We start from the raw sequence: 26,649 nt of genomic DNA on the forward strand, positions 1-26,649 counted from the left end.
AATTTATGGATTCATCTTAACTGTGAAAATTTTACTATTGTCACATAATTTAGACACCACACAGAGAAGACAGCCCTGTATCATGGGATCGACTCTGTTCCACATTGTGCTGTGCTTAGTCGCTCAGTCATGTCCTACTCTCTGCAACCCTATGGACTGTAGCCCACCAGGCTCCTCTGTCCATGGGGATTCTCCAGGCAAGAATACTGGAGTGGGTTGCCATGCCCTCCTCCAGGAGATCTTCCCAACCCAGGGATCAATCCCTGGTCTCCTGCATTGCAGGTGGATTCTTTACCATCTGAGCCACCAGGTGCTGGGTGCTAAGTCAATTCAGTTGTGTCCCACTCTTTGTGACCCCATGGACTATAGCCCACCAGGCTCCTCTGCCCAAGGGATTTTCCAGACAAGAATACTGGAGTGGGTTGCCATTCCCTTCTCCAAGCCATTCCACATTGCATGGATTCAAATCCTTCTAACACTATTTACTACTTGGAACTTCCTTCATTGTCTTAGTTACCAAGTCTGTGTAAAAAGTATGTAGACTTACCTTATAGACTTTTGTGAAAATTAAATAACATAATATGTTTAGTTTGAGAACATCAGTATCAGATTCAAAGTAAATACTCAGGTGATTTTATTACTTTTTGTATTTCTGAGAGAGAAAATGCATGATACCTAAAAGTCACAATGACTTCACTAACACTTTTTAATTGAATGTATAGTTTTGTTAATTACAGTACAACTCACATTTTAAATAGCAGAACCTTTTTATATATTTTGTAGTACATCATGTATCTAGTCTATCCATCATGATGATGCATATGGATTTCCTAGTCTTATGGCAATTCCAAATTCCCAAAGAACCCATATCCTATAGGTTAGCAACCAGAGCAATCTCATAAAACCTACAGGTTGCAACTCAGGGCAATCTTATGCAACGCTCTCATTTTTCATGTAAGGGAAAAAAAAACAGGCCAGATATTTTAAGTGAATTTACCAAAGGCACATACCTAGAATGAGAGAAAGTCAGGTGTAAACCCCAAATCCCATGACTCCAGTGCAGAAATCTTTCTTTCTTCCAAAAATGCCTCACACCATCAAAGCTTATTTCAGGTTCGTTTCACAATCAAAGACATAGCTTGGTCAAAATTTGTGTCATCCTTAAACAATATTTCAAGCTCTCTTAGTTTCCATTATCCATGTTATATTTACTCCTTCTCCTTGCTAAGCAGTAGAAAAGCTTCCCTTTGTATCTTCTTGTATGAAGCTGAAGGGAAATTTGGAGAAAAGACAGAACAGTTTCTCTCCTGTGTAACTGTTACCATTGTTAGTCTCAGGACTCCTAGGAGTTGATGACTGAATCCTCAGTGTTAAGATCTTGCCTTCTTACATGTTCTCTGTGAACAAGTGGTACAAAAAGAGAATTCTGACTGGAACTCAAAAATCTTTTTCTAAAGAGAAGAGATAAAATTTATTTTTTTAATTGGAGCCCAAGTAATTTAAGTGTCCGTAAGCAACAGAAATAAAATATAGCTCTGACCCATTTGATTTAACACATTCACATTGGAAGCTAGGAAAGTCCTTCATTGCATGCCAGCTGAAGGTCAACTAATTGAATTAATACAATAAACGAGTGAGAGAAATAAGCATTCTTATAAATTTCCCAGAAGATATGTTGTTGAAATATAATGTGGTATAAAACAAATATAAGCTGTTTCAATAATTCCCAGAGCCTTAAACAGATGGTCTCAAAAAAGACAGCAAACCTATCTAGAAGCAGAGGACTAGAGTCCTACAGGGTAACTAAAATAAATGTATTACTCTTGCTTATAATAGAGTATTAACTGCTGAAAAAATAATTGACAGAAGAAATCTTTATATCACCTCAGGTAATGTGAAAGGAAAAGAATCAAAGAAAGCAGGGTAAAGCAGCAGGACAACTTGTTTAATATGAATTTATTCTGAAAATAAAAAATATAATATTGTTAGGGAAATAAATAGAAGACATAATATTGAATTAGAAGTTGAAGGAATGAAGCTCAGTATCATTCTCAGTGAAAAAGGATCAGTGAACATTTATGTCAAACAGATTAAAATTTCTAGATATATTTATTCTTGACTTTGATCAAGGCCAGATCTAATACTCTTATACTGCAGATCTGCATATTTGCTTCTTGGAAACAAACAAACAAACAAACAAACAAACATTTCATCATACCAGCTGAAGAATAGCTTACATGATTGCTGCTGTTTCTTTTCAAAAGGAAACCTCTCTCCTTTATTAGAAACATTTTGCAATGGAATGTTTGAAAGAGTGAGCAGGTGGTGGTTTTGTTTTGCATTTCTTTGTATTGTTTCCGTTAAATATATTGAGCCACAAAAAGGGTCAGTTGCTCTTAAAGCTTTTATTATAATTGTTTCTTGTTTGAAAAAAGTGAAAGGGGAGAAATTAATTAAAATAGTAAACATAAAATTTACTACGTTTTGGAGACAATTGTCAGTAGTACCACTAGCGGCGGACTTCAGAGATTGCAGGTTTAGTCCAGACCACAATAAGCAAATCCTGCAGTAAGGTGAATCCCATGATGTTTTTGTCTTTCCAGTACATATAAAAGATTCGTTTATACTAGACTGTAGTTTATTGAGTGTGAAATAACTTTATTTTTTGAAATGAGTGTCTTAACCTTAATTAAAAATTATTGCAGGGAGTTCCCTAGTGGCCCAGTGGTTACAACCTGGGGCTTTCGTTCCGCGAACTCAGGTTTAGTCCCTGATTGTTGAGCTAAGATCCCATGAGCTGAGCAGTGTGGCCAAAAATAAATACATAAATAAATACCTTATTGCTAAAAAATTCTAACCAATCTATGAGGCTTCAGGGAGCTGCAGTCTTTTGGCTGGTGAAGGACTTGCCTTGGTGTTGATGCCTCCTGACTGATCAGGGTGGTGGTTGGTGGAGGCTGGTATGACTGCAGCAATTTCTTAAAATAAGACAACAACGATGTTTGCCTCATCAATGGGCTTTTCCTTTCAAGGATGATTTTTTGTAGCAGTCAGTACTGTTTGATAGCATTTTACCCACAGTAGAACCTTCAGGATTAGAGAATCTTCTGAAATCTTCTGAAAAGGCAAAGTTCTCAAATATTACATATTAAAGTATGTAATATTCTAAATCTTTTATTGTTGTTTTAACAAACTTTACAGCATCTTTACCATGAGTAGGTTTTGTCTCAAGAAATGACTTTCTTTTCTTGGCCATAAGAAGCAACTCTTCATTTGTTAAAGTTTTATCACGAGATTGCAGCAACTCAGTCACATCTTCAAGCCCCACTTCTAATTCTAGTTCTCTTACTGTTTCTACCACATCTGCAATTACTTCCTTTACCGAAGTCTTGAACCCTCAAAGTCATTCATGAAGGTAGGAATTCACTTCTTCCAAATTCCTGTTTGTGTTGATATTTTGACCTCTTCTCAGGAATCATAAATGTTCATAATGACATCTAGAATGGTGAATTCTTTCCAGAAGATTTTCAATTGACTTTGCCCAGATCCGTCAGAGGAATCACTATTATGGCAGCTGTAGCCTTACAGAATGTATTTCTGAAATAATACGTCTTGAAATTTGAAATGACTCCTTGATCCATGGGCTGCAGAATGGACATTGTATTAGCAGGCATGGAAACAGCAAGACTCTCATACATCTCCATCAGAGTTCTTGGGTGCCTTGTCAAGGAGCAGTAATATTTTGAAAGGAGTCTTTGTTTCTCAGCAGTAGGTCTCAGAAAGTATTAAAGTATTGTCAACCCTGTTGTCAATAGATGTGCTCCCATCTAGGCTTTGTTGTTCTGTTTATAGAGCACAGACATAGTAGATGGAGCATAATTCTTAAGGGCCATAAGATTTTCAGAATCATCAATGATTATTGGCTTCAACCTAAAGTCATCAGCTGCATTAATCCCCAACAACAGAGTCAGCCTATCCTTTGAGATTTGAAGCTGGGCATTGAGTTCTCTCTAACTATCAAAGTCTTAGATGGCATCTTCTTCTAACATAAAGCTGTTTCACCTACAGTGAAAACCTGTTGTTGAGTGTAGGCAGTTTCAATTATTATCTTAGTTAGATCCCCTGGATAACTTGCTGCAGCTTCCACGTCAGTCCTTGCAGCTTCATCTTGTGCTTTTATGTTTTGGAGATAGCTTCTTTCCTTAAATCTCATGAAACAAGCTCTTTTAGCTTCCAGCTTTTCTTTCTGCATCTTCCTACTTCACTCAGCCTTCTTGGAAAGAAAAGAAGTTAGGGCCTTGCTCTTGGTTATGCTTTGGCTTAAAGGAATGTTGTGGCTGGTTGATCTTCTATCTAGACCACAAAAGCTTTCTCCATATCAGCAAATAGACTGTTGGGCTTTTTTTTTTTTTTTTTTTTTTTGATAATCCATGTCTTCAGTGGAGTGGCACTTGTAATTTCCTTCAAGAACCTCTCCTTTGCCTTCACAACTTCCTAACCGGCACAAGAAGCCTAGCTCTCTGCCTGTCTCAGCTTTCCACAAGCCTTCCTCGTTGTTGTGTGTGTGTTAGTTGCTCCGTCTTGTCTGACTCTTAGTGACTCAATGCACTGGAGCCTGCCAGGCTCCTCTGTCCATGGAATTCTCCAGGCAAGAACACTAGTGACTTGCCATTTCCTTCTCCAGGGAATCTTCCCCAGCCAGGTGTCGAACCCTGCGTCCTGCATTGACAGGCAGATTCTTTACTGCTGAGACACCTGGGAAGCCCTCTTGTGGCTTGACTAATAATTAAATTGGCACAAGATAGATTAACCAGAGGAAAAGAAACACATTTTAATTCATGTGCACAGAAAGTGAATTCAGAAGTGGCCAAACAGGCTGCTGTTATACTTTTTAGAAAAAGAAACAGTACATTTGTGAAGATTTGACAGGACAAAGAAACTGAAGCTTTGGGTTCTTAATAAGTGAAGAATTTAAACAAAGTATGGGCTCTGGGTAGTAAAATAAGGAAATAACAAGGTTTGTTTATATGAGCTTCTTGGCCCCAGATTCCTATCTGTGGTGATAAGGATGTCCTTCTACCTCCAGACACAGGAGCACACCTTTCTCAGGAGACATTTATTTCTTTCTTTCAGAGAGACAGAAACGAGGGTCAGAGTGTATCTCCTGCATTGGCCATTTGAGTAACTTTAATTCAAAGTAATCAATATGCCATTGAGTCGTATTTTGGGTAGCCTTTCCTGGCCCCCAGCAATTTGCTGTCTTAAGTGGATGCTGTGAACACTTACAGCAGTAATATGAAAGGTCAGTGATCACAGTTCCCCATAATAAATATAATAATAATGAAAAGTTTGAAATAATGATTGCAAGAGTTACCAAAATGTAACACAGAGACAGAATGTGAGGAAATGCTGTTGGAAAAATGGCCCCAATAGACTCATGTACGGAGAAGGCAATGGCACCCCACTCCAGTACTCTTGCCTGGAAAATCCCATGGACGGAGAAGCCTGGTAGGTTGCAGTCCATGGGGTCGCTGAGGGTCGGACACGACTGAGCGACTTCACTTTGACTTTTCACTTTCATGCATTGGAGAAGGAAATGGCAACCCACTCCAGTGTTCTTGCCTGGAGAATCCCAGGGACGGGGGAGCCTGGTGGGCTGCCGTCTGTGGGGTCGCACAGAGTCAGACACGACTGAAGCGACTTAGCAGCAGCAGCAGCAGCAGCAGCAGACTCATGTAACACAGGGTTGCTGCAAACTCTCAGTTTGGAAAATAATAGGGTATCTGCAAAGCAAAATAAAGTGAAACTCAATAAAGTGATGTATGCCTTTATACATGTGTTAGGGAGCATGGGAGGCAGGGAAATGTGAGGTGGTCTAAAAGCTATTTTTCTGACTCTGTGATCTATCACTTTTCTGAAAACCTGCAAACTTCTGTCTATATTTGACTTGAACCTGAGGCTGCTATGAAATCTCCAGAGCATATCCTTTAGTGCCTAAAGAAATTGGCGTTTATAGAGCCCTGCAGATTTGAAGGAAGGGAATTACTTTTGGTGATTGATTTCTTTGGGTCTTGTTTTTTTTGTTATCATGTTTATTTCACTTATTCAGGCATAATTGCACATCCTGCCATAATCAAATATTTATTTGATTTGGATTCATTTGATTTTCATTTATTTTTTAATGAGATGACTTAGAATTATTTTAGTAGTATAATTTATCATGGAGCCACTACTTTTTAAAATCTGTCATTCAGAAAAGCTAGACCAGGAAGGGTGAAGATCCATTTTAAAATAAGTTTTTTTAAATGGTATTCAACCCTATTTTGATGAACAGTTTGATGTGTTACTAATGGTAAGTAGTTGTACTGTGTGTGTGTGTGTGTGTGAGAAAGAGAGAGAGAAACATTAATGTCTTTACCTTCCTAAGAACTCATTTTTTGTCTTCTGTACGAAGACCCTTGTGATTTGGCAGAATGACTTCATCTCCTACTAATAACCTGATTTCTATTTAACAGTGAGAATGAACGTTTATTCTGCTTAAAAAATCACCTACCATGGTAAGAAGAGAAATATCAAGTCCTCAACACATTCCTTAAGAAAATCATTTTAATTTTCATAAAAGAAAATGAGACTTGATGAGGAATGGACAGAGTTATTGTGATGCTGCTCCTTTATTAACTAGCCCTTAATTATTTCATTTATTTTATTGCACATTTTCCTCCTCCATAGACTTCTTTTGTATCATTTGCAATCCCATGAAATCCCTGTCTGGAATTAGCTTCTGAGGTTTGATGTGGGAATTACAGCCCCAAAACACCACCTTTAGATTCATTAAAAGGCAGCCTTCCCATAGATAGCTTGTACTAAAGACAGTTTCCATTTTGCAAGGCAGTGTAAATTTTGCATATCATTTTAATAAGCAAGGCAGGTCAATCAAATTATAATTGGCTCCAATTAGCACTCCCATGAGCTGTAGGACTCTTTACCTTCTCTTGGGCTGCACTTAAAAAGAAAATGTTATTTACTGTCACTGAAGTCATTAAAAATATCCATTATTCAGTGTAAGTGATGAAGCAAGTGCAAACCTGGAAAAAAGGATATGGCATATATTTAAGATCTGTGCACCAAATGCACAATATGTCAAGCATGTGTGTGTGCGTGCATGCTAAGTTGCTTCAGTTGTGTCTGATTCGTTGTGACCCCATGGACTGTAGCCCACCTGGCTCCTCTGTCCATGGTAGTCTCCAGGCGAGAATACTGGAGTGGGTTGCCATGCCCTCCTCCAGGGGATCTTCCCGACCTAGGGATTGAATCTTGTCTCTTATGTCTCCTGCACTGGCAGCAGGGGTTCTTGACCACCAGCACCACCTGGGAAGCCCATGTCAAGTGTAGCAGTGTACAAAAACGTGTTCGTTACAAAGCATTTTCTTTTAGCTGCACAAGCAAGTCATGGCAATGAAACTTCCAATGTTGTAGCATTTGAGCTAATCATAAAATCACTTTTTAACATTTTCAGGATATCTACACTCTTTGAAAAGGTACATTTTTATAATAAAGATGAGGAAGTCAAGAAGAAATGAATTATATTCCCCAAAGTCTCTTTTTTCTTAACTTCTAACTACCATTTTGTGGCTCTCTTCCTGAGTGTCATTGTAATACCAGCAATTCTCATACAAGCTGGGGGATGAGTAACTGCTGATTGGGTCTGTGGCATGAGAAGTCTTGTCATATCCTCATAAAGCATCATGATGACTCCATCCTGTCCTTGTTAGATCTCATCTTCTATGAAAGTCTGAACCACTTGCTGTAGCAATATCCTTTTTCTTTAGCACCCTTGCAAAGGAAGTATGTCAGTAAATACCTTGCCAGTGTTTTTGCAAATCCATCTCTAAATCTGTCTCCTCTTTTACCCCAGATCATTTCTGGGCATTAAGTATTGAATGTCACTGCAGTGGACTCCCACTTGTATTTCCTCTTGAGATTGCCTTGTAGCAAGGAGACAGTCTCACCAGAATAACTTGAACTAAGGATGAGAGAGAGGAGGTTAATTGGAAAAATAAATAAATAAATGTTCTTGAGAAAGAGGAAGAATGCATACATGGAAGCAGGCTTCCCTGGTGGCTCAGATAGCAAAGAATCTACCTACAGTGCAGGAGACCCGAGTTCATTCTCTGGGTCAGGAAGAACCTCTGGAGAAGAGAATGACCACTCACTCCAGTCTTCTTTCCTGGTGAAGTCCATGGACAGAGGAGCCTGAAGGACTGAAGTCCACGGGGTCGCAAAGAGCCAGCTGTCACTGAGCACCTAGGCACACACGTGTATATAGAAACAAAAATAAAAAAATAGCCTCTAGAGAGGGCAGTGCACATTTCTGCCTCAACAAATATGGAAGAAAGAGTGTCACTTTGGCACCAAATCAATTTTAGCAGCCATGATACCCAGAAGGCATTTGTTAGGAGATGAGCTTCCCTCAGTTCAGTTCAGTCGCTCAGTCATGTCCGACTCTTTGCGACCCCATGAATTGCAGCATGCCAGGATTCCCTGTCCATCACCAACTCCTGGAGTTCACTCAGACTCATGTCCATCAAGTCGGTGAGGACATCCAGCCATCTCATCCTCTGTCATCCCCTTCTCCTCCTGCCCCCAATCCCCCCCAGCATCAGAGTCTTTTCCAATGAGTCAGTTCTTCTCATGAGGTGGCCAAAGTACTGGAGTTTCAGCTTTAGCATCATTCCTTCCAAAGAAATCCCAGGGCTGATCTCCTTCAGAATGGACTGATTGGATCTCCTTGCAGTCCAAGGGATTCTCAAGAGTCTTCTCCAACACCACAGTTCAAAAGCATCAATTCTTCGGTGCTCAGCTTTCTTCACAGTCCAACTCTCACATCCATACATGACCACTGGAAAAACCATAGCCTTGACTAGACGGACCTTTGTTGGCAAAGTAATGATGTCTCTGCCTTTCAGTATGCTATCTAGGTTGGTCATAACTTTCCTTCCAAGGAGTAAGTGTCTTTTAATTTCATGGCTTCCCTAGCAGAAGCAATAAAAATAAAGACAAGGATGGCAATGCCTAGTCAAGTCAGAATGTGATGGAAGATGCAGGTACCCACTGAAAATACTCCCTGTTCCTAAAAGAAAATAGTAGAGTCAAAAGTAGTGGTCACAGAACTACATTATTTCTTGGAAGTTATTACACAATAGAATGGCTGGTATATGCTTCCTCATGGTACTCACTAAAGCAAGAGAGAGAAACAAAGAAGGTGAAGTACAGGGGGCTAACGGGCTAGCATGAGCTCCATGATTTTTTTTTTTTTTTTTTCCACTAAAGAAGAAAACATGACAGCCCTATAAAGAAGGGAGGAGTAAAAATAAATAAGGCAACTAAGAGGTCATCAAACTCATAAATTTGGTCTAGAGATAATATTAACCTAAAATAAGAGTCGACAAATTAAAAAAAAAAAAAAAAGATCAGCTAAATCTTTGAAGCTTCACGAGCCATATAGTCTTTGTGTCAGCTACTCACTCTGCTCTCACAGCCCGAAAGTGGCCCTTGCACAACGATTGAAGAGGTGTGAGTACGTTCCGAAAGATGTAGTTTACAAAGCAGGTAGCAGTCTGGGTTTGACCTCCTAGGTGTTTCTTGCTGACCTGTGGCCACCTGGTATGAAAGGAGAAAAGAAATGTCACCTTTAGTGTTTTCCCTCCCCGATCATTGTTCTAATCCTAGGACCTTCACAAGCCAAGCCTGTAAGCCTGTAAATCAGAACGCATTGGAAACCGGTATAAGTAATATTGTCACCAAAAGTTATTACAAAACAACTTTTGAAAGACTAGACATTGAAATGTTAGAAGTGGCCGTAGATGCCTTCTGCTTCAAGGTGCAGACTTTTCTATCCTAATCCTCGATCCTTCTTTGAAACTCAAAGTTTCAATTGTCTACCATTGCCTTAGTTTTTGTATATGTTATTTGTTCTAGATCCTCTGTCATTGTGGTGTCATGTGTAAACTAGCAAAATTTCCTTCTCAACTGTATGAATCAGTGTTAAAAATCTTGAGTGACATCAAACAAGCTCTCAGACCCTTTTAAATATGTCTTATTTTAAAGTAGGTCACACTTTCCACTTGGCACCACAGAAAATCGCCTGTTACTTGCACAGATTTGCTCAACTGCAGTTCTGTTTGACAGAATTTCTTCTAGAAAATGCCTATACAAAGGATTGGATATCCCTCATAATAGAATTTTATAATGGAACCTGAAATAAACCCTTAAATATCAGTAATATGCGTATTAATGTATTTCCAGGTAAACACTGAGGTGACATATTTCATGTTAAGTTGACTGGCCTTACGCTTAAGTGACTCAGGAAGGCAGGTGATTGGAGGAATGATGTCATTCATCAAGTATTACTTTTTAGAAAGCTGAGGTTCAGTACTGCATTTTGTTAATTTATGGCTTCGATTGGTAAAACCTCTTTGTTCTCTAATAAGAAATATTTCTCATTCCCAATATTCATGTAACATTGTTAATAGAAAGCCCAGCGGCCAAGAAGTTTTGGCATAATGTGCTTGTGATTTATACAAGAGGTTGGGAAAGGTTTCATAAAGCCTAGCTTGTTTGAGTATATAAAATTATCATTTTTATTATAGCTTTGTATTTATCATCATGCATAAAATGATGTTGAAAAGTCTCCAAAGAATGCTGATTTGATATACATTTTACTTTGCAGTATGCAATTAACATTTATTGCAAATGCAGATTTTTGTGATGAATAAAACTCTGATAGTATTATGCCAGGTATTTTTTTTTCTTTTTTCAGAATACAGTGAATCACATAATTTTCTAACATTTTTAATCAGAGTGGCACCGTATATATTTTAACATAGACATGCAGTCAATAAATGAAATAGTGCAGATCTTCTTTCTCTTCACTGTAAGACAGAAAAGTTATATTTCATTCCATTTCAATGAGAAAGTCTGTAAAGAAAGGAAGGTTGGTGCTAGAAAATTCTGTGTACCACTCATGAACAGTATATACTATAACTATAGGTTTGATTTCTTCCCATAAATCTTTGAGGATCTGAATCTTTATATAGAACACTCACTAATTCATTTGCCTTGTGATTTCATTGTAGCTTAGTATCTCTTTTGGAATTACCCCTCCCTACTTGTATTGATCTTATAAATAGATTGTGTAAAAGCTAATTCTTCCTTAGTCATTAGCCGGGTATGCTTTCTCCACTCTTTGTCCCTGGTTGTTTGCTTTTCTTTGAAAATTGTATCTGTAGCATTTAGTGTGCCTAACATATAGTGACCACTTCATTGGAACTGTCATCATCATTTGTATTAGTTTTCTGTTGCCACTGTTAGGAATTATCACAAATTTCATAGCTCAAAACGTCACAAATTTATTATCTCACAGTGCTGCAAGTCAGAAACCTGTGGAGGAGGAAAAATAGTTTTCCTTCTAGCCTTCTAGTCTCTTGGCTTAGACACCCCCCACCCATAATAAGAGACAAATGAACAGAAGAAAAGCAAGCAGAATTTGAATATAAAACATATATATTATATATGAACACGCTAAATATGATAGCCCAGGTGGTGCTAGTGGTAAAGAATCCGCATGCCGATGCAGGAGACATAGGTTAGATCCCTGGGTCGGGAAGATGCCCTGGAGAAGGAAATGGCAACCCACTCCAGTATTCTTGCTGAAAAAATTCCATGGACAGACGAGCCTGCTGAGCTACAGTCCATACGTTTCAAAAAGTCAGACACGACTGAGTATACATGCATATGTCTCATATGTACATTAAAGAGACCCAAGAAAAATGAATAACTCCCTGTAATGGCCAGAGTCACCACCTTAACAAACATTTCCAGATAAAAGACAGAAAAAAATGTGGTCGGGGAGGAGGACAGCTGTTATAGGAGGTGGTTAGGAAAAGTATGTTCAGCAAGATGAAGACAGTTATATAGATTTCAATTCTTAAATTCCACATTGATTAGAGCTTAGTCATCCTTTTTTTCCTGGTACACAGATAGAGATTCCCCTTATAAATGCAAACATCTCTTACAAAACGATAATTTCTACTCAGTTTTCAGAGCTTTCCCTAAGTACTGCTTCTTAAAAATAACCAACTTAAAGTGATCCTTATGCCAAACAGGCATATTTTGAGGTGCTATATTCTTCTGTCCTTCAAGTCCAACACAGGTCTCACTGGGCTAAAATAAAGGGCTACGTTCACTTGCTTCTGCAGTTTCTAAGGCTACCCACATTTGTTGGCTCTTGGTCTCAGACAGCAATCCCATAACTCTGTTCTCTGCTTTCCTGGTTGCAGTTCTGACCCTCCTGTCTCCCCATTTTGTTCCTTAGGACGTTTGAGATTACATTTCATAATTCCAGATCCATCTAAGAGTCTCAACTTGATCACATCTGCAGACTTCCTTTGTTGTTTGTATTATTTCCCCTAATGCTGCTGTAATGAAATCACCATGAATTTAGTGGCTTAAAACACACACATTTCTTCTTTCTTAGTTCTGAAGGTCCAAAGTCCAAAACCAGTTTCATTTGACTAAAAGTCAAGATGTTGGCAGATGTGCTTTCCTTCCAGAGGTCCAAAGGAAAAATCTGACTTCTTGCCTTTTCCTGCTTCTAGAAGTCATTGCATTCTTGGACTTGTGGTCCCTTTCTTCATTTTCAAACCCCAAATTTAGCATCTTGAAGTAATCTTTCTCTGACTACAACTTCTGCCTCTGACATCACACATCCTTTCAATGACTCTGACCCTCCTGCTTCACTCTTATAAGGACCCTTGAGGTGACAGCGGGCCCACCCAGATAATCTGGAATAATTGTCCCATTGCAACACCCTCAATGTATTAACATCTTCAAAGTCCCTCCTGCCCTACCAGCTAGCATAATCAGAATTTAGGAATTAGGATGTAGACATGTTCTAAAGTAAAAGTATGTAAACTCAAAGAATGTATACTATTTTGTCTACCATTATTAAGCCCGGGCTCTCTTTTAAACTTTTGTTTGCCAGGTTTCTGCCCATGTGTTAGGCATTTGCTTCTAAGTTATCTTCCTAGTGTCTCAAAATCTTTTTTCAGGACAACCTTTTTCCCATCTCCACAGTGATATTTCTTTCTGATTTTCCTATTTCCTCTGCTTATTCCAGCTCAAAACCTTAGAGTTAGTATTTTGTGTTGTTAGACTTTTTTTTTATCCCTCTTGATTTTCTGAGGATGTCTTTGGAGGAAGCAGTGGAGGAAAACCACTGTATTATTCTGGTTATATCATATTCCAATAGGTGGGTTATTGTACAGTGGTTTAAGGCTACCAAAATCAGATTTATTATGTTCTTTGCAGCCAAAGATGGAGATACTCTATACAGTCAGTAAAAACAAGACCTGGAGCTGCTGGTGGCTCAGATCCTGAGCTTCTTATTGCAAAATTCAGGCTTAAATTGAATAAAGTAGGGAAAACCACTAGGCCATTCACATATGACCTAAATCAAATCCCTTATGATTATATGGTGGAGATGAAGAATAGAATCAATGGATTAGATCTGGGAGACAGAGTTCCTGAAGAACTATGAGCGAAGGTTTGTAATATTGTACAGGAGATGGTGACCAAAACCATCCCAAAGAAAAAGAACTGCAAGAAGGTGAAGTGGTTATCTGAGGAGGTTTTACAAATAGATGAGGAAAGGAGAGAAGTGCAAAGCAAGGGAGAAAGGGAATGATATATGCAGCTGAATGCAGAGTTACAGAGAATAGCAAGGCGAGACAAGAAGGCCTTCTTCAATGAACAATGCAGAGAAATAGAGGAAAGCAATAGAATGGGAAAGACTATAGAAATTTCATCAGGAACATTGGAGATATCAAGGAAATATTTCATGCAAGGGTAGGCACAATAAAAGACAGAAATTGCAAGGACCTAACAGAAGCAGAAGGGATTAAGAAAACTAGGCAAGAATACACAGAAGAACTATACAAGAAAGGTATTAATGACCCAGATAACCAAGATGGTTTGGTCACTCACCTAGAGCCAGACATCCTGGAGTGTGAAGTCAAGTGGGCCTTAGGAAACATTTCTACAAACATAGCTAGTGGAGGGGATGTAATTCCAGCTGAGCTACTTAAAATCCTAAAAGATGATGCTGTTAAAGTGCTGCACTCAATATGCCAGCAAATCTAGAAAACTCAGCAGTGGCCACAGGACTGGAAAAGGTCAGTTTTCATTGTAATCCCAAAGAAAGGCAATGCCAAAGAATGCTAGAGCTACCGCACAATTGCACTAATCTCACATGCTAGCAAAATAATGCTCAAAATTCTCCAAGCCAGGCTTGAACAGTAGGTGAACCATGAACTGTTGCACTCATATGTAAGAAAATTTGGAAAACTCAGCAGTGGCCACAGGACTGGAAAAAGTCAGTTTTCATTCCAATCCCAAAGAAAGCAATGCCAGAGAGTATTCAGACTACCATACAATTGCACTCATTCCACATGCTGGCAAGGTTATACTCAAAAGCCTTCAAGCTAGGCTTCCGCAGAGTGTGAACCAAGAAATTCCAGTGTACAAGCTGTGTTTCAAAGAGGCAGAGGAACCAACATCCATTGGATCATCAAAAAAGCAAGAAGATTCCAGAAAAACATCTACTTTGCTTCATTGACTATGCTAAAGCCTTTGACTGTGTGTATCACAATAAAATTGTGGAAAATTCTTAAAGAGATGGGAGCACCAGACCACATTACCTGTCTCCTTAGAAACCTGCATGCAGGTCAAGAAGGAACAGTTAGAACCGGACATGGAACAGCAGACTGGTTCCAAATTGGGAAAGCAGTACATCACGGCTATATGTTGTCATCCTGCCTATTTAACTTATATGTAGAGTACATCATGTGAAATGCCAGGCTTGATGAACCACAAGCTGGAATCAAGATTTCTGGGAGAAACATCAACAACCACAAATATGCAGATAATACCGTTCTAACAGCAGAAAGTGAAAAGGAGCTAACGAGCCTCTTGATGAAAGTGAAAGATGAGAGTGAAAAAGCTGGCTTAAAACTCAACACTCAAAAAACTAAGATCATGGCATCTGGTCCTATCACTTTATGGAAAGTAGAAGGAGAAAAGTGGAAGCAGTGACCGGTTTTATTTCCTTGTGCTCCAGAATCATTGCGGACAGTGACTGCAGCCATGAAATTAAAAGACACTTGCTCCTTGGAAGGAAAGCTATGACAAAGTTAGACAGTGTATTAAAAACCTGAGGTATCGGTTGCCAACAACAACAGCAAAAAAAGATCCGTATAATCAAAGCTATAGTTTTTCTAGTAATCACACACATGTGTGAGAATCAGACCATAAAGAAGGCTGAGAGCCAGAGAATCAATGCTTTCAAACTGTGGTGCTGGAGAAGACTCTAGAGTCCCTTCTACAGCAGGGGGATCAAACCAGTCATTTCTAAAGGAAATCAACCCTGAATATTCATTACTTCTGAAGGACTGTTGCTAAAGCTGAAACTCCAGTACTTTGGCCACCTGGTGTGAAGAGCTGACTCATTGGAACAGACCCTGATTCTGGCAAAGATTGAAGGCAAATGGAAAAGGGGGCAGCATGGGATGAGATGGTTAGATAGCATCAGTGGACATGAATTTGAGCAAACTCAGGGAGACAGTGGAGGACAGAGGAGCCTGGCATTATGCAGTCCATGGGGTTGCAAAGAATTGGACACAGCTTAGTGACTGAACAAGAAATCAGTAACTAAGCCCAGAAAGATTGCATAAATGGTGGAAATTTTTCTTCTTTGAAGGGGCATGAGTTAGGTATCAAGATAGGCTTACACTGACTCTGGGATGCTGATTTGTCTGGGCTTCTCTAGAGGACAGGTACTAAGAATAAAAGTGAAAAAGTGAGAGAGAAAGTCACTCAGTTGTGTCAGACTCTTTGCAACCCCATGGACTATACTCTCCTTGGAATTCTCCAGGCCAGAATACTGAAGTGGGTATCCTTTCCCTTCTCCAGGGGATCTTCCCAACCCAGGAATTGAACCCAGTCTCCCACATTGCAGTGGATTCTTTCCCAGCTGAGCCACTAAGAATAAACCAAAGATCAATTTGTAAATTTGAAGAGCTTGGGGGATGAGGGGCAGGACTCTCTTGATGGAAGTTGTAGAGAGGGGCAGTTGCCTGAAAGAAAGTGAGTGAAAGGCAATGTTTCCTCCAGGTCTGAAGGGAGAGGCAGTTTTTAAATATCCCTCAGTGAAGGAAGATAGTGTGTTGCTCAATTTCAGCAACATCGTGTGAGTTCAGGTTTCCTAAGAGACAGACTACAAGACAGGATCAGAGAATCAGACATTAAAAACACACACATAAACAAGCAAACAAAACAGAAAAAGTGCCTGTGAAGGATAAGGAGGAAGGGAGCAGCAATGGGTCAAGGGAGATTCAGACTGAGATTCAGTTCTGAAAGCTTTGAACAAAGATAGGGGAGGAAAACTTGGGCAGGCAGAATGCCAGAGCACAGTTCTGAAAACACCGTGGCCATTCTGGTGGAGTCCGCAAGCGTTAGTTGCCCTTGTGAGGAATCCTGCAGGAATGGCAGCATTAACACCCTAGGGGAACTTCGTTAGCTGGAAGCAGCCTGTTCTGTCAGGGAGCAGCAGAAGTTTTACTCTCCCTGGATTAAAGAGAGAGGTACAATCATATCAATTTCATGAATAAAACATTTCAAAAAGCAGAATAAGATTGCTTTGCTTTGCTTTCTTTAAAACAAAGAAACCCGGATTAGTCATTCTGTCATGTCCTGACTCTTTGAGCCCCCATGGTCTGTAGCCTGCCAGGCTCCTCTGTCCATGGGATTCTCCAGGCAAGAATACTGGAGTGGGTTCCCATTCCCTTCTCCAGGGGATCTTCCCAATCCAGAGACTGAAACCAGATCTCCTGTATTGCAGTGGATTCTTTACCCACTGAGCCATTTAGGGGAGCCTACAACATTCTTCAGCTCTGTAGTTTATTTAGTACTAGTGCAAGAGAAAGCACCATCAGGATAGGCAGGAGACCAACTGTGGAGTGGATGTTGGAGATACATTTTTGTTTTCATACAATTTAACAAACAAATCACATGACTGAGTAGAATTTCATGAAACACTCTGCTGATATGATAGCCCGATGTAAAGCTCAGTTCAGGATTACAGATCAATGTTTCTGAACATCTGCACAGTATGACATTGACTTGCTAAGCTTTAGAATCATCCAGCATTCCCAGCTGCTTTGAAGGTAGAAGAGAGACAGTCATTTTTCATTTTCACCAGGTGCTTGCTCTTCACCCAGTTCCCCTTTTACATGCTCTTTTCCCTCCGTCAGGAGCACTTTTATCCCTTCGTGTCAGAATGTTCTCCTGTTTTTTAAGACCCGTTCTTCAGTTATAAGAATGTCATCTCTCCTTCCTCTGAAACCCACAGTAACTCTCACCCAGTGACACTGTGTCACTGTTATTTGTGTAATGACTAATTGTCTCCCTCTAACAAGTAGAAAGACCCTACACCTTTGGAATTGTGCCTTAAATATATTTCTTTGAGTTTGTTATTCATTAAAATTGATTTTTATTGCATCTGGTTTTTGAAGATGCTTTTGGAAAAGCATTACAGTATGAACCAGTGCTACAAGGTTAGTGAAATTGTAAAAGAAAATACAGCCACAGAAAGAAAAAATTAAATAGGCCAACTACAATAACTATATTACATAATGACTTGCTTCTGAAAAATATGAGCATCTAGAGCAAAGCAACCTAATATTTAGCCCTTATTATCACAGAGGAGGAGAACAACAGTTCCTTTAAAAGGGAGAGTTCGTTTGCCTTGTTCCCAAAGTTCAGGAAAACTCTAATGTTGGACTTGATTTGGACATTAGTAACATAATTTTATCTTAATTAACTCAATAAATATTTATCGAGGGCAGTTAGACGTTTTTGGATGTTTCCATTTGCTAATTTAGAAGAGGAAGGCAAGCAGGATAAAAATTGACATCTCTTTTTGTTTACCAAGTGGTGGGAAGACAGAAGTGACAAATAATTTAAGTAATATCAGCATAGAGTTGCTCTGTATAGAAGCACTTACTCAGAGAATGCGAGATAAGGAAGACTTCTCTGAGTAGGTGATTCATGATGTTGGAACCAATCTTTGAAAAATATAACTTTATAAGTTATTTCGACAGAATGAGCTTTGGTGTTGAAAGGGGAGGAAAGCCTTGAACAGAGCAAAAGGACAGTACAGCCTCTGAGAGCAGCATATATAAAGACCCACAAACAAGAGACAGTAGTAGGCTTCTCAGTTTCTAAGGCAATAAGTAGGGGCTTAATCATGCATGGTCTCATTTTCAAGTTAAGCAATTTTTCATTATTCCAAAGAGTACCGAGTAATTGCCGAAAGTGTTATAGCAGGAGGTGGCATGATGAGACTGATAATTTTGAGAGATCATAGAGCATGTAGCGTGGAGACACAAATTAAAAGGGAGCAAGACAAGCCAGAGAAACTGGTTAGGAGGTGTCTAGAGTAGTGATAATGATAACAGTGATAATATCGCTCCCACAAGAATGCGGATCGACAGTGACCTCCGTAGAACGCAGAGTAAACAGCATCATGTCACGTAATGGTTTCTCTCCATGACCTGCAAGAAAACCCTAAGTGTTGCTTTGCAGTAAAGGTGATTTCAGATATTTTTAATATATTGTAGAAATTTTTCCTTCATGATAGAATTTCTTTTCTTTAAAAATTTTACTAGAACTGTCATATGCTTGGATCTTCAATGAATATCCATCATTTGTCGAAGAAGATAGTCGGAGATTTGTCTCTCAAGAGACAGGCCACCTCTACATAGCCAAAGTGGAACCATCGGACGTGGGCAATTATACGTGTGTGGTGACTAGTACAGTGACAAATGCCAGAGTGCTGGGTTCCCCAACTCCTTTGGTGCTTCGTTCTGACGGTAGGAAATATTTCAAGGGGCAATTCTAAGTGGAAATGCTGTTGTGAATACTAGACAAAACAAATTAGGAGAAATGAAAAGTGTATCCTGTAGAATTATTTTTTTTTCCAGAACAAAAAATATTTATGAGTACAGTGGCTAAAATGATTCCATCAACTATAAGTCCCTGTAAAGTAATTCTTAGTCAGAACTGACTTCCTAATTTGCAGGGACCAATACTGAGTAAAGATGAGGAACTGCTTGTTAAAATGTTTTAAAGAATCTCAAGATGGTGGCACTATGCCTTTAAACCAAATATGAACCCTTCAAGCCTGGGGGTCACCTTGCATTCTCATGACGTCACCCGTCTTGACTTTTGCCAGCCTGACATTATTAAAGTTCTAGATATTTTGTTATAGGTTAAAAAGCATCTATAAATAAAATTAAAGGAAAAAAATTGTACATTAGATCCCTAGAATTTATTCATCTTATAATTGAAAGTTTGTACACTCTGACCAACATCACCTCATTTCCCCTACCCCTACCACCATAGCGATTATAGTAATGCCGTGTTGCAAACTTGAAATTGGCTGAGAGAGTAGATCTTAAGTGTTCTCACTAGAGAAAAAAAAAATTATTTTTAAAAATTGAAAATAGTAAATATGTGAGGTGTTAAATATGTTGACTTGACTGGTGTAATTATTTCACAATGTATATATGTATGAACTCATCACATTGTACACCCTAAAAAATGACATTATGCAGTTTTTATTTGTCAGTCATACCTCACTAAAACTGGAGGGGGGAAAAGGAAAACATGTTTCTTTAGCCCCTCAGTGACTGTTTCAAGGGAGCCCATGAACTGCAAAGCAGATTTATAAGCCTGGGTACTGTCCCAGTTACACAAAACAATATCTGATACAGCACAATGCCATGAACACGAAGTATCTAAGTACTTCTTTCCAGTCAGGTGTAATTGAATTTGACCGTTCTTGTTTATTACATTACCATTTCTTGACTTCAGGGAGCTATTTAATAAGTTTAAGGTTGTGTCTATGCTACCAGGGTACCATTAAGTAAATTTCCTCCCATTATTTTTGCTCTTTAGGAAATTTTAAGAAATCATAATATATTGTATATTGAAGTTTGACTAGAAATTTCCAAATTGAATACAGAATAAAAAAGCCTCCCATTTTATATAATGTGAAAAAGGTCTAGTTGTTTTCTTGAAACTCCTCTGTAAGCTGTAACTTATGAATCATGGAATCCAAAGTTTCCACATGTTTAATGATATTGCGTATTTGGACCAAGGTAACACTGCTTCTAAAAGTACCTACTAGATGGCAAGTCAGTAATTTAAATCATTAGGAAGAAGTACTTCAAAATAGAGCAAAAAAAAATTTATTTAAGAAAAATGGGAGAATTCCGAAAGGAAAGATTGAAACCATTAACTTTGTATTGTGCATTTACAGGTGTGATGGGTGAATATGAGCCAAAAATAGAAGTTCAGTTTCCAGAAACTCTTCCAGCAGCTAAAGGTTCAACTGTGAAATTGGAATGTTTTGCCCTTGGAAAGTAAGTTTTATAACATTTACACCGATATGCGGAAACATTTGGTTGCTGTGAGAGATCAAGATAGCTTTAGACAGACTCTTCTTTTCCTTACTTTCTAAAAATGTCTTTCATTTAGAAGTAAAGGAAAATTAAAATAGAGGGGAAATTCACATATATAATTTAGTTTGAAATTTTAAAGGCAATTTGCAGTAAATGACTGTGCCTGCCTAATTTCATAAACTAAATTGGTGTTATTTTTCTTTTGCTTGTTCATTTGTTGTATTATAATACTGTGGGTATGCATTTTCTCTAAATTATTAATTAACTCGAGAAAATGCACAGTTTATTTTATTAAAATATCAAGTTAAAGAGATAAATCTTTGCATTTGCAGGTTTAGTAATTGACAGCTGACTTTCTGCATTTGAAAAATCTGTACCATTTCTATTCTATCCTCACAAAAGTTTTATTTTGTCAAGCCTAAAAGGCTTCCAGACATGGCTTAAAATAGCAAATAACTTGATAAATTTCTTCATAGTCCTGTACCTCAGATTAATTGGAGAAGAAGTGATGGACTGCCTTTTTCCAGTAAAATTAAGTTAAGGAAGTTCAGTGGTGTGCTTGAAATTCCCAACTTCCAACAAGAAGATTCAGGTTCCTATGAATGCATTGCTGAGAATTCACGAGGGAAAAATGTTGCCAGGGGGCGTCTCACTTACTATGGTAAGCCTTCACTTTTGGCATATTGGATTTTTACCTTTTGCTCTCTCTATAAATTATTGGTATTTGGATTGGAGGCTGGGTAGGAGATTTTAGCAGAATCCCAATGTCCAGCTTGTCCTGTTCTATACTTTGTTAAATGAGGATAAATGTTTATCATAAAAGGAATTAAAAAGAAAGAAAATTTTGCAATGAAGTTGAAGACGTAATATATTCTTACTGCATTTTAAACTGATTTATATGATAATGAAATATTCACTTTTTTTTGGGGGGGTTAAGAATAGCAATTTACTCACTTAACCGAATCAAGGAGAGATCTCCTTTCTGTCTGCTATTACCTCTAGAAAATGGGATTTTATATCTTTCTCTGTGATCTTTACTAAGCAGAAAGAAACTGTCTACTTGGAAAACCTGAAATTACTGCATTAGTCCAACCACATAAACTCAGGCTCGCTTGACCTCTTCAGTGTTATTCTATGCTTTCCAATAATAAAAATGTACCATGTTTGCCGCCTTTAATTTGTAGTCACATTTATTTTATGTACTGTTAAATTTGGGTAAGAAAGGTTAATACAATTACCTTTGTTTAGAGTCTGTTTTTAGGAAAATTCAGTTCAGTTCAGTCACTCAGTTGTGTCCGACCCTTTGTGACCCCATGAATTGCAGCACGCCAGGCCTCCCTGTCCATCACCAACTCCCAGAGTTCACTCAGACTCATACCCATTGAGTGGGTGATACCATCCAACCATCTCATCCTCTCTCGTCCTCTTCTCCTCCTGCCTTCAATCTCCCAGCATCAGGGTCTTAGGAAAATTAGATTATCTTTTTTGCCCAAACTTCTTTTCAAATCACTTTTATTAAGAAAAATAATATTAAGTATTTTTATGAAAGTATGATTTAGAAACTAGAAATAAATCATCTACTATAAAATATGTGAAGATGTAAACTCAGTGAATGTATTTTTGCAGTTTAACCATTAAAAACATTGTAAAATGAATGAGAATTGATCACTTTTGTGAACGGCAAATGACAATATATTCTATTTATTTTAAAAACTGAAAATTGAAATAATTTGCAATGCAAACTTGTATAGTGTACATAAATATTACAGAGAGGAAAAATTTTGCAAAGACAAGTAAAGCCTCTTCAAAGGAACGTGAAGTTTGCAAGTGCATTACATCTGATTAGACTGACACTTGTTTTATTGTAAGTTTATAGGATCTGCCAGGAACAAAACGGAGGTGTGGATTGATAGCATGAGCCATTCTGTGTTGTACTTCTCCCTTCTTATTACAAGATTTGGTTAGAATACACAGCGCTAAGTTGCAGTTTCCCAGACACCACGTTCTACATGTTGGCAGGATGATACGGATATGTGCGGGGGACCCCTAAACCATGCGCTTGTATGGCTCTAAGTTGACCACAAACAAGTCCAAGCTCATTTTCTCCTTTCTAAACAGCCAGTACCTGACCCAGGGTAAGAAGTGACCAGGACCGGAAAATACAAGATATTCCAACTGTCTTAATGTTTTAGTAGGAATGTTTTTAGCTGTATGGAACGGCAGCCCTGCACCAATAATAAACCCTTGTTTGCTTGTTTGGCAAGACATTCAAAGCTAAGCTGACATTTAAGCGCCTTATAATCAGGCCCTGGCTCAGTTTCTCTGGCGTTTCTTTCTGCCCTTACCTTTTCCCTTTCTCTGCATGTTGACTTCCCTGACAGTCATAGAATGGCTACCAGCAGTGACCAGCACATTCGTTCTTGTGCATGCTTCCTTTCTCTAAAACATCTTGCAGTTCACTTTTCAGATCTCATTGGCTGCATGTTCATTCCTAAACCAATCACTAACAAGACAAATTGGCTTCAACAACTTATGAGCCTTTTTTGGAATACAAAATATGGTCAGGTTTCCCTGGATTTTGTAGAAGAGAAGATAATTCAATAAAAAATGAGGGCATCTTAGGAATAAAGAAGAGAGAAAATGGATACACAATAGACAACAAACATCATCTGCTATACTTAGTAAATGAGGCAGATGGTTGCTTTAGTCCATTTTTATATGTACCTAAGAAATAAATTAGAGGGAACTCCCTGGTGGTCCAGTGGTTAGGACTCTGCACTTTCATTGCAGGGGTCACAGGTTTGATCCCTCATCAGAAAATTAAGATACCATATGCAGTGCAGTGCAGCCAAAAAATAAAATGAAAAAAAAAATCTCAATTTAAAAAAAGAAATCAGAAATCAATTAGAGAGTTTGATGAAAGTTACTTTAAAATTCTGTCTGAAGTCTAGTATATTCAATAAATGCCTTGCAGTTCTTGATTATCTGCTCTGATATTTCATGTAAAAAATGGTCCAGTAGAATATTTGAATTTCATATGATGGAATAAGGGGATAAATCACATTATGCGGCAATTGTAGTCTTAGGATTCACTTAGTCCAGCAAATTATCTTTCCATTTGGAGAACAGTAGTATGAGAAGCCAGTGGAAATTTTTGCTAGAAACTTGAGCCTCAGTCAAGGGATCATATGTGAGTCTACTGTAGTCTCATCCCACCTAGGCTGATTAATTCCTGAAAGAAGACAGTGTGTTTCAATATAGAGTAGAGAGGAGTGATCTGGGACTGAATTATACTTCAGATTGGGCAAGCTGTTTATATTTTATAAAAGGACAAAATAAGGTAAAACTTCGATGGGTACATTTTCTCTAAAAGCTGAATAGCTATAGTTTCAGTTTCATTTATAGAAAAGGCAATTTTATGAGATATAAACAGAAAGACAAATCTTCCCATGGTTGAAATTAAATAGCAATAGATAAAATCTTTCTTCATATGGAGGATGCAAATGTGAACCCCGAAGTACATATCACATGTATAATGCAATGTGAAATTGGGAAGAAATCTCACCTCCTAGTCTCAGATCGAAAACACAGACTGAGATTTGGCTACATATACTTTGAATGTTGAGTGACTTTCATTGTGAGTGGTATGTTGCTTTCATCTGTAAAAGGACTTCCCAAGTGTCTTCTAAAATGCAAGTAAAAATGATAAATCCACTTGATGCAACTGATTTGCATACCTAATTTAAGGTTGCACGAGTTACTTCTTTTTCATAAAAAATCATTTGATTCAAATTGAATGAATTTATCCATCTTTCCCTGCTTTCATTTTAATTTGCACAAAGGTTCATAAGATGTTCACTGGTTTGTATTTAATTAAGAGTTATTTCTAACCTGAAGGAAATATTTTTTTTCTTCTGCTGTACAAGTTTCTCTTCTATTGATGCTGATTTTTAGTGCATAATTAAGACTGGTATCTGCTGTCATTCACATATTAAGTTGCCATCAGTTGTGAGCTCGTAATTCAAAAATGTACTTGGACAAGAAAATCTATATAGTTTGTGTACCTGCATTTTTCTGCTGATATCTGAAGAACGTAATACAGTGCCCAGAATTTTGAAAACAGAGAAAGCATAATGAATTTGACTTAGGAAAGGGCAGGTTGTAACATCCGTTCTCAAATCTATAAATGTTTCACATACCACTTAATAAATACCTAGTGAATTAAATACAGTTTTAGCCACTTACATTACATTAGCTTACATTAATCTATTATTGCCCATAGTCATATCCACTTATATTTATGTGGATAAAGTATTTGTTTTTTATCGTGGAGTGGTTTGAATTTTTTTTTTTCGTTGCAGCAAAGCCTCATTGGGTTCAACTCATAAAAGATGTAGAATTAGCAGTGGAGGACAGTCTTTACTGGGAATGTCGGGCTAGTGGTAAGCCCAAACCCTCCTACCGATGGTTGAAAAATGGAGAAGCCCTTGTGCTTGAGGTAAGGTCATGTGCCTGGTTAATACACATTTTTCCCGCTTTGTATAAATGCCTTTTCTGGTACCAACTGCCAGAGTAAACTGGTGAGTTTGCACACATTCATCTGAAGAGTTTTTATCACATTCATCTGAGAAGTGGTGCAAGGGAAAAAAGGATAAAATCAAGTACCCAGTCTTCCAAGGAGGAAATATTTTCAGTATTGAATTTCATTGGAGAAAGATTATATTATCAATTTAGTTCATGATATAAAGTCAACCTATGAACAGTGCAAGTGTTAGCTCTTGTATAATTTATAATCAGTTTCCTGTGTCCCTGATCCATGGATGCAACCAACCAGGGACTATGAGGTCCTGTAGTATTTGCAGTTTTCAATGAAAAAGTATGAAATAAGTGGACTCCCCATAGTTCAAACTTTGGTCCACTGCACTATTGTTTTTTTTCATTTTGAAATTAGAGAAGGCTTTATTTTAATCATTCGTAGAATGCGATTTCTATTTTTCCTGTTTAATGACATGGATGGCCTCTGGAAAATAAATGTATCAATTATATGTTTACCTTGTTACATGAGTATTTTCTCAATCACTTCTCAAGCCATGTAATTTTTGCTCTTTTTAAAAATTGTTGTACTAAGTCACTTATGTTCCTTCAGATTTTTCCACATAACCATTCATAATACTACAAATCTTAAATAGATATATGTTTTCCAGCACCCTTTTTAATACACAGAATTTATTATGTCTTCAATTTGCATGATTTTAAAAACTGGTGAAAACCTTTCCAGTTCATGGGTTGGGAACCTGGTACATTTCTTAAAATCTGCAACTTTATCCATAGGGAAAAATGAAATAGTTGCAATATTTTCCATTTATGCTTTGTTATTTATTTGACTGATATACTTTTTGACTGCAGTATATTTATTAGTATTTTTAATGTCTAGCTGTTAAGTCACTCTCAGCATTTCAAATAAGGGAATCATTTAAATTTCAGGTCAGATTGCCTAATACTATGAGGGAAGAAATTAAGGACACTTTTGCATGATTGAAATAATATTCAGTGGTTATCATTTTTCATCTAAAATGGTATATACATTTATATGCAAGGCATTTTTATTATTGTCTAGGAGAGAATACAGATAGAAAATGGTGCCCTTACAATATCAAACCTAAATGTGACCGATTCTGGCATGTTCCAGTGCATAGCAGAGAACAAACATGGTCTCGTCTATTCTAGTGCTGAGCTCAAGGTCATGGGTAAGACCAACTTTCTCATCTTAATTTATTTTTCTTAAATCCTCCATTTTTGCCAGAAGCAGAAATATTTACCTTTCATATTAGATTCCTACATCTAATAACATTTTCAGTATTGCAGCAGAATCATGCAGAGTTTTTAATCGAGGCGTACACTTTAATGATTTCTAAGGAAAGGCAACAATTATGGCCAGAATTAAACCCAAAGTTGGAAGTAGAGAAACAATAGGGAGAGAGTGTTGAGCTAAAACATCCTTATCCAGCACCAATAGTGTGAAATAAGTAGTACCTTTTAGGAGAATAAGTGACTCTGGTGTTCTCAGTTG

The 26,649-nt window shown here is 37.9% G+C and overlaps 1 protein-coding gene across 5 annotated transcripts in view; it reads left to right on the forward strand.

The window, feature by feature from the left end:
• CNTN3 (contactin 3) overlaps nt 1-26,649 on the forward strand; it is a 395,604-nt gene that overhangs the window by 252,709 nt on the left and 116,246 nt on the right. For 4 of the 5 annotated variants that reach the window (XM_086366707.1, XM_086366708.1, XM_086366705.1 and 1 more), the window contains exons 6-10: nt 18,783-18,986; nt 20,438-20,540; nt 21,056-21,240; nt 24,941-25,077; nt 26,197-26,326. In XM_086366707.1, coding sequence (XP_086222833.1) covers nt 18,783-18,986; nt 20,438-20,540; nt 21,056-21,240; nt 24,941-25,077; nt 26,197-26,326 — 759 coding nt within the window. The remainder of the gene's footprint in view (nt 1-18,782; nt 18,987-20,437; nt 20,541-21,055; nt 21,241-24,940; nt 25,078-26,196; nt 26,327-26,649) is intronic. The other variant, XM_086366709.1, reaches the window with a different exon arrangement.

The sequence above is a fragment of the Bos grunniens genome, chromosome 22 (genome assembly GCF_055505025.1).
Source record: "Bos grunniens cultivar Pamir isolate PY7600 chromosome 22, Bosgru_T2T1.0, whole genome shotgun sequence".
Classification (NCBI taxonomy): Eukaryota; Metazoa; Chordata; class Mammalia; order Artiodactyla; family Bovidae; genus Bos; species Bos grunniens.